This window comes from Monodon monoceros, unplaced genomic scaffold (assembly GCF_005190385.1).
Source record: "Monodon monoceros isolate NGI ecotype Baffin Bay Population unplaced genomic scaffold, NGI_Narwhal_1 Super_Scaffold_2, whole genome shotgun sequence".
NCBI lineage: Eukaryota > Metazoa > Chordata > Mammalia > Artiodactyla > Monodontidae > Monodon > Monodon monoceros.
In genome coordinates, this window is record NW_021703776.1 from 68,866,486 (window position 1) to 68,875,825 (window position 9,340).

The following is a 9,340-nucleotide window of genomic DNA, read 5'->3' on the forward strand; positions in this document are numbered from 1 at the left end:
AATATTTTTTAAATAATAAGGATTATAGGCAAGGCACTCTTCTGGGTAATTGTGTACCAGAAATACCAAGATGTGCAAGCCTCTGCCTGAAAAGAGATGACAGTCTAGTTACTTCCCAACAGAGGAGATGTTCAAAAGTACTGACAGATCTAACTCCTTTGAGCACTTACTATCAAATATACTTAATCACATGCTTAAAATTAAGCCATTTTCTTTTGGCATACATAATATTAACTATCACATCACCTGTGGAAAGGTAATGTAGAACATTATTTTGAAAGAGACTATGCTCTAAATGTGAAAGGATACCTATAAAAAATGCAGTATCCAAAACAGCAAATATATTCAAGCCAAAATTTACAAACAAAATGTACAGTTACAAATAGACTTTAGTGAAGATTTTACTCCAAAAAAATTCTACCTACTAATGCACTAAATATAAATGCATTTGAATTAGCAATGTAACTTTTAAAAAGTATGTAATTTATGAAAACAGTGTTCATAAAAATGGTTTTCTGAAAAAGGTCTTGTCTATAGAATTTCATATTTATTAAGAAGAGTGAGATAGAAAGCTATGCAAAGATAAATCCAAATATCCCAAAAGAGTTTAGTCAGAGCAAATTAAACTTTTGAATGAAATAATAGCATAACTGAGAAATTATGAGAAAAAGAACTTGACTCCTTATCACATAACAGTGTATACATTTAAAAAAGATTTTTTAGAGGGGAGTCTTTTATGGTTTTTAGCAAGGTATCATATAAGGAAATAAATTAAGTCAACATTATGTTGAAAAACATCTCCATGTTATCTCTTTTTAGTGGAATGGTAAAATTTTGCCCTAACATAAATTCTATCACTTCAAGTAACTCCTTCCTAAACATGATATATAAAATGGAAGCCATAAGAAAATTAGTCTCATTGTCAGGTCTGTTTTTTAATCTTTAGGTAAAAATAACCAATCAATTTAGCCTTCCTGTAATATTCCTTCTCCATACTATCATTTATCATACTTGAATGTTTTTAAATAGGCACCTTTAATTTAGGATGCCATCTCCTAAGAGTCATTTATAGTGTCTTATTTGTTTGGGTAGGAGAATTCATCAAACTTAATAAATAGGCTCAAGTCACATTTTTAGCCCAGACCTTTTTTGGTTGTACTTTATAGAAAATATTTATCAAAATATTAGCTTTGTGGCTGTAAAAATGTCTGCTACCTTTTGAATGTGATTTTTAGTAAAATCTTAGTATCACTTTATAAAGAATGCAGGATATACTTTTATGTTTGGCTTTCTCAGAGTAAAGAGATACACTTTAGTTAAAGCTAGTTGGCTTAATACTGGCTCAGAATTTAAAACAAGATTTTACTTAACATTAATTAAACTGTGTTTTTTAGCTGTAAGCTCATAATTTTAACACTTGGCTTGTCTGCTACACTATTTTTGAATAGTAATGAAACACTATATACTATTTCATTTGGATGATGTTTATATAAATATGTAACCAAATATTGGAAAATTTTAAATCAACCTGCTACTAACCATGAACTCTAATACTTGGACATTTTTTATGACTCTCTCTCTTAATACACTAAAACATTCAATAACTGTTATTTGCACATTATGTGAAAAATTAATTTTTGACAAAATTTTATTCAGAACATTAGGAAAATCATACTCAAAACGCAGAAATAATCAGACTATATATAACAACGCTGCATAGATAGTGGTATACAAGTTCCCTGACGCTAAGTGACTTCTTCCTAACTAAAACTTCAAGTCACCAGGTAGAAGATGGTAGAGGCATTATTTACTCTCTCTGAGGCTGGAAAAAATGGCTTTAATGGTGAGACGTCACACCATTTAAACAACAAAGATTAGATTATCCCCCAATTTAATTCTATTCCCTTCTTGTTATTTCTCAGAGATGAAAACTTAGAATGTAAGGATTATTGGAAGGGAATAGGAGGTAAATTACCTCTTAGGAGATACCCTGATCCATGCCTGCTTTAATCCGAGAAAACACTGAATTAAGTTTTAAAAATTACAACCACACCATTATGCTTAAGTAAAATTGCCAATATGAATACTTTTTTACATAATACATTACATGTATACATGAAGAAAAATGACCTGTTTCCAATCCTTTGACCTTCAGTAGAAAAAGGTGTTACCACTAATGGGGATCTGAAAAATAGTTTTCATGACAGAGCATTAACTCTATAGAGATCAAAATCATTTCTCAGTACTGAAAATAGCCTAAATCAATGACAAATGGCTAAATTTCTTAAGATTACTTTTTGAAAGGGAAGACAATTTATTTGGAAGGAATTTGTAGCTGGAAACATTGTTCATTAAGAAAACATTGTTACCCTGAGAAAGACCCTTAAAACTGCCAGTGCTTTCATAGGCCCCTAACAGTGCATGAAGGAGCAATTTGTAGGCTCTAGCTTCTTACAGTTACCTATATGAAGAATGTCTTGACCTAAACAGTGATTTGGGCTTCTCTGTGATACCGATAACAGGTCATAGCCAAGTAACGAAACATGATGGACTACAAGCAAATTTTGCATTCATTTTAAGCAGACTTCTTCCTTTTCCCTTGTCTAAGAGAGAGCTTGTAATTCTTCAAATGGCCTTGAACTCAAACCTACTGTTCACAAAAACTAATCTTCTGTAAGCAAATTGGTAGTTTTCTTACAATAGTAAACAAATTGTCTGGTTTACATTCTTTAATCTATGCCTAGAAAATAAGGCATTAGTAATTCTTCATTGGCCACTGCAGAGCAGAGTGTCTTCTTTCTAATCAGAGGCATATGCAAACATTCCTCAAAGTGCATTGTTATTATTTTTAACATCTCTTATGCATTTACAAAGTCAACATTTGTGACTCCCTACATATTTTTAGTATAAAATAATGCTTATTCCCAACACCTTACATATACCATAATTACTGGAGAAAAGACAAAATGAGAGCAGCTACAGAAGTAACAAGATATTTTTTACAAATAAAAATACAATATGCAAAAAATGGCAAGTTAGTGATAACTGGTAGAATGAACTCTCAACAATATTCCACTTTGGGTTCCAAATTAAGATTTGACAAGTTTGAAGCCTTGTCCTGTGTCCAGCACGGTAGGAAGAAACCAACTCATTTTTAATCTTTTCAAGCACCTAAAACAAGTTTTGCAGATCCAAAAAAGGTTCAGACCACACAACCAATTTGCCAAATGCACTAGTGGATATGTAATACGAGGAAAGTACAACATCCAGTGCTTGGCCACATCGCTTCCCGTTGGCAAATGCAGAGTGTAGTCACTCCACCGTTTTGACACGCCATACACTGCTTTCACTGTGCGTCCCTTTTCAGTCCAGCAGATGTTATTAGTGGAGTTGCAGTTATATTCTACCCAGTCTTTTGTAAAGTCACCCAGCTGCGGTGGGTCAGCTTCTTCAATATCTATTGTTTTTGTCATCTCTGCTCCTTGCACTGCAATATACTGGTCATTGATTTTTCTCACTTCTTTCACCCAGGGGGTTGAATTCTCACTGTCTAATATGATAATAAGTCGGGAACAGAAGGAACCATTCTTTTCTCGCCACCATTCTAAAAGTGTGTCAAGGCGTAGTATGTCTCCACCTGTGAACAACAGAAAGTTCAGTAGAGCAAGAATTTCTGAAGTGTCTTACTAAGAATACTCTTTTGTCTTAAGTGTATTTTCTTTAAGTTCTTAAAATATGTAAGAAAAAAAAAGAGGGAGCCCTTTTTTCAAAGTATCTCTTTCAGAAGAATTTTTAAAAACAAAAAACAGACTTTCAGCTTCAGGTAAAAAAATCAAACCAAAAAAAAAAACCAAAACACCCCCAACACCCCAATCATCCTGTTATTCACATTAAAGGGGTATGCTATGATAAAATAAGAAAATTATTTTATAAAGTTCAATTTAGTGAAAAAAATTAAAATTATACAGCAAAGCAAATATTCTACATCGGGGCAGCAAATTATGGCTCGTGGTCAAATCCAGCCTGCCGCTTGTTTTGCATAGCCTGAGAGCTAAGAACTGATTTTACATTTTTAAATGGTAAAAAAAATTTTTTTAAAGAGAAGTTTGTGACATGTAAAAATTATATGAAATTTATATTTCATATTTCTATAAATAACATTCATTTATTTATATTCTGTCTATGGCTGTTTTTATACTACAATGGTAGAGCTAAGTAGTTGCAACAGGGACTTTATGGCCTACCAAGCCAAAAATATCTGGTCCTTACAGAAAATGTTGGCTCACTCCATTCTACACTTCTAATAAATTAACTTATCTCCTCATATGTAGTTACCTACGAGATGAAAAACACCCTTCCTACCAGTAACAAGAATGAATTTGGAATGGGTTTATTTTTAAATCAGTTTTATACCTGAACAACAATAAAGGATTAAAAAAACATATACCAGAAAGGTCTAAAGTAAATATATTTCTGACTTAAAAATATATCTTACAGCTAGTATTTACATGTGGTTCATTATGGATGGGTTTTTTTTTGCATTAACTTTTGATTTTTAAATATATTGCATTAAAGTGTTATCTTCATCATTTAATTTTTAGCACCCTCTTAAATTCTGTGTCCCAAGCAACTGCCATGCTCACCTCACCCTAGTCCTGGCTCTGTCTCAAATGGTATTCTAATCCAGTCATTCCAATTCTAGGAATTTACCCTAAGGAAAGGGCAGAAATGCAGACAAAATATTACATATAAAGCTCATCTTCCCACTGCTATCTAAGATAGTGTAAAATCTGAAACTACTGGGGGAACGGATATAAATTATGGTATAACCTTATGAGAAGAGGTTTATAATAAATATTTATAAATATATTTTAATGACAAAAATATCTATGATATTAGAAAAAGCATGACACAGAAGTGTATCTACAAAAATAACAGCAGTAGTTATTTCCGGGTATTTGGATTTCAGGTGGTGTTTGTTATACTTCTTTATGTGATCCAAAATTTTTATGTTGAATATATGTTACTTTTATAATTAGAAAAAAGTTCTAACATGCTACAATTTACTAATACAAGTTCCAACAACCTAACTTCAGAATATGTATTTTTAACAAGAGCAACCATGCTCCTTGCTAAACTATCAAAATGACAATACTGAAGAGATAGAGAATCCTTTAGAATTTGGATTCTATTAATAATATGACCTATAAAGTCAGCGTATATGACATTCTTTATGAATAATTAATATTCTTATATTCATCAGCCTGCTGTATCTTAGACTGTGACAATGAAAAATTTGTTTCATGAACTGCTCTTACACTCATACCTATCAATCATCTCAGAGACACTATTTTTCACATATTACTAACATATTGCTTCACAAAGACCTCCATGAGATTTTTTTTTTTTTTTGTGGTACACGGGCCTCTCACTGTTGTGGCCTCTCCCGTTGCGGAACACAGGCTCCGGACGCACAGGCTCAGTGGCCATGGCTCACGGGCCTAGCCGCTTTGTGGCATGTGGGATCTTCCCGGACCGGGGCACGAACCCGTGTCGCCTGCATTGGCAGGCGGACTCTCAACCACTGCGCCACCAGGGAAGCCCCAGGAGATATCTTTTTAAATATGATCAAGCTCACTTTTCTTTATGGCCAGTTTTATTAAACTTCTCTGGAGATGACAGGACAACACAGATTACAAGAGGAGTTATACAAATTCCATCTGCCACAAAACATCATTGTTCTAACTTGCCTTCTACAACTATTTCAATAAATATTCTTCAGCACACTCTATACTAATTCTCTTATAAACACACTCTTTAGATATCAGCAAGAAATTTAAAGCAGTATTAAAGCCCTTTATACTATTTCTCTTCTCTTGTTTTGTTTTGCTCTGCTTTCTCCTATGAACAGTTTCTATGTTGCATTTGGCTTTTGGCCCAGATGCAAAATATTTACATTTATCTCAGATAACAGCCATCTGATTCAAGTAATCTAATTCAAGCCAACAGTTCAAGTAACTGAGACTGCTTTTTAAAGACTTTGTCTACCTGTGATAAAATGCTTTATAGATTATCTACATTTTTTAATGTATTTCTGTCTCTCTTGTCATTACCATAATTGTTTTTTACCCTCAAACAGGCAAAAATATCAGGTTCTACACTATGGAGCCCCATAAATGTAAGAAGACTACATATTCTAAGAAGTACTAACAGTAAAGGTATGGGATAAAGGGCACATACAGATTCTCTTTCTCACAGTGATTTTTGGACCTACTCTTAACTTGCTGAAGTAAAATTGAGTTGTGATGTTTCCTATTTAGATGTTTTTAGAAAAATACCTATTGATAAAGCTCAGTGCTTAGAGTTCTTTGTCACTTGGCTTGGAATGAATTAAAGCATTTTCTTCAGAGCAGGGGTGTTCAATACTACTTCTGAGATAGAATCAACCTTTGAGGGTTGTTTCAGGCAGGCCAAGGCCAGGAACTGACTGAAAAGAGGACTCATCCACTGAGCCAGGTGCCTCAGGCCGTGGGGGAGTATACAGTTGCTGAATTATTATGGGACAAAAACCTAGCCTTCATGGGAAAGGGAAGGCCTGTCAAGCTATGCTTTCTCCATTTTTTTTCCTATTTTTACAACAAAGACTCTACACATACATGAACAGATCTTCTGGCCTAATAGAAGAATTCTATAATGGTTAACTTATTGACATACTTAAAAAAATATTATAAAGATAACACTGCAGAATGTAACTGCTAGACATTTGCCTAAAATATTACCCTACTTTAGAGTTTGTGTTCATAAATTATTCCTTATTCATAGTGAATGAAAATTTAAGAACACTTGTGCTATTTATCTTGGTATCTATTACATTTCCTAAGAAATGAAAAAGATAATATAAATATCAGTAAACTGAGAAGCAAGAAGAACTACAATTCTGCAGCCTGTGGAACAAAAACCACATTCACAGAATGACAAGATGAAAAGGCAGAGGGCTATGTACCAGATGAAGGAACAAGATAAAACCCCAGAAAAACAACTAAATGAAGTGGAGATAGGCAACCTTCCAGAAAAAGAATTCAGAATAATGACAGTAAAGATGATCCAGGACCTCGGAAAAAGAATGGAGGCAAAGATCAAGAAGATGCAAGAAATGTTTAACAAAGACCTAGAAGAATTAAAGAACAAACAAGCAGAGATGAACAATATAATAACTGAAATGAAAACTACACTAGAAGGAATCAATAGCAGAATAACTGAGGCAGAAGAATGGATATGTGACCCGGAAGACAGAATGGTGAAATTCACTGCTGCGGAACAGAATAAAGAAAAAAGAATGAAAAGAAATGAAAGCCTAAGAGACCTCTGAGGCAACATTAAATGCAACAACATTTGCATTATAGGGGTCCCAGAAGGAGAGAGAGAAAGGACCCGAGAAAATATCTGAAGAGATTATGGTCAAAAACTTCCCTAACCTGGGAAAGGAAATAGCCACCCAAGTCCAGGAAGCGCAGAGAGTCCCATACAGGATAAACCCAAGGAGAAACATGCCAAGACACACAGTAATCAAACTGGCAAAAATTAAAGACAAAGAAAAATTATTGAAAGCAGCAAGGGAAAAATGAGAAATAACATACAAGGGAACTCCCATAAGGTTAACAGCTGATTTCTCAGCAGAAACCCTACAAGCCAGAAGGGAGCAGCATGATATACTTAAAGCGATGAAAGGGAAGAACCTACAACCAAGATTACCCAGCAAGGATCTCATTCAGATTCAATGGATAAATTAAAGGCTTTACAGACAAGCAAATGCTAAGAGAATTCAGCACCACCAAACCAGCTCTACAACAAAGGCTAAAGGAACTTCTCTAGGCAGGAAATACAAGAGAAGGAAAAGACCTACAAAAACAAACCCCCCAAAATTAAGAAAATGGTAATAGGAACATACATATCAATAATTATCTTAAATGTAAATGGATTAGATGCTCCAACCAAAAGACACAGACTGGATGAATGGCTACACAAACAAGACCCACATATATGCTGTCTACAAGAGACCCACTTCAGCCTTAGGGACACATACAGACTGAAAGTGACAGGATGGAAAAAGGTAGTCCATGCAAATAGAAATCAAAAGAAAGCTGCAGTAGCAATTCTCATATCAGATAAAATTGACTTTAAAATAAAGATTGTTACAAGAGACAAGGAAGGACACTACACAATGATCAAGGGATCAATCCAAGAAGAAGATATAACAACTGTAAATATTTATGCACCCAACATAGGAGCACCTCAATACATAAGGCAACTGCTAACGGCTATAAAAGAGGAGTGGGGGATTTTAACACCTCACTTACACCAATGGACAGATCATCCAAACAGAAAATTAATAAGGAAACAAGCTTTAAATGACACAATAGACCAGATAGATTTAATTGATATTTATGGACATTCCATCCCAAAACAGATTACACTTTCTTCTCAAGTGCGCACAGAACATTCCCCAGGATAGATCACATCTTGGGTCACAAATCAAACCTCAGTAAATTTAAGAAAACTGAAATCATATCAAGCTTCTTTTCTGACCACAAGACTATGAGATTAGCAATGAATTACAGGGGAAAAAAACACGAACATATGGTGGCTAAACAATGTGTTACTAAATAACCAAGAGATCACTGAAGAAATCAAAGAGGAAATTAAAAAATACCTAGAGACAAATGACAATGACAACACGATGATCCAAAACCTTTCGGATGGAGCAAAAACAGTTCTAAGAGGGAAGTTTATAGCTATACAAGCCTACCTCAAGAAACAAGAAAAATCTCAAACAATCTAACCTTACAGCTAAAGGAACTAGAGAAAGAAGAACAAAACCCAAAGTTAGCAGAAGGAAAGCAATCATAAAGATCAGAGCAGAAATAAATGAAATAGAAACAAAGAAAACAATAGCAAAGATCAATAAAACTAAAAGCTGCTTCTTGGAGAAGATAAACAAAATTGATAAGCCATTAGCCATCAAGAAAAGAGGGAGAAGACTCAAATCAATAAAATTAGAAACGAAAAAGGAGAAGTGACAACAAACACCGCAAAAATACAAAGCATCGTAAGAGACTACTGCTAGCAACACTATGCCAATAAAATGGACAACCTGGAAGAAATGGACAAATTCTTAGAAAGGTATAAGCTTCCAAGACTGAACCTTGAAGAAATAGAAGATATGAACAGACCAATCACAAGTAATGAAATTGAAACTGTGATTAAAAATCTTCCAACAAAAACTGAAAGCATTGCCACTAAGATCAGGAACAAGACAAGGTTGCCCACTCTCACCACTCTT

At 34.2% G+C, this 9,340-nt stretch overlaps 1 protein-coding gene across 1 annotated transcript in view; it reads right to left on the reverse strand.

Moving 5' to 3' along the window:
- Nucleotides 1-1,634: 1,634 nt before the first annotated feature.
- TMEM168 (transmembrane protein 168) overlaps nucleotides 1,635-9,340 on the reverse strand; it is a 51,179-nt gene continuing 43,473 nt past the window's right edge. The window contains exon 5 of the mRNA XM_029234358.1: nucleotides 1,635-3,637. Within this exon, the coding sequence (XP_029090191.1) occupies nucleotides 3,090-3,637 (548 nt within the window). The 3' untranslated portion in view covers nucleotides 1,635-3,089. The remainder of the gene's footprint in view (nucleotides 3,638-9,340) is intronic.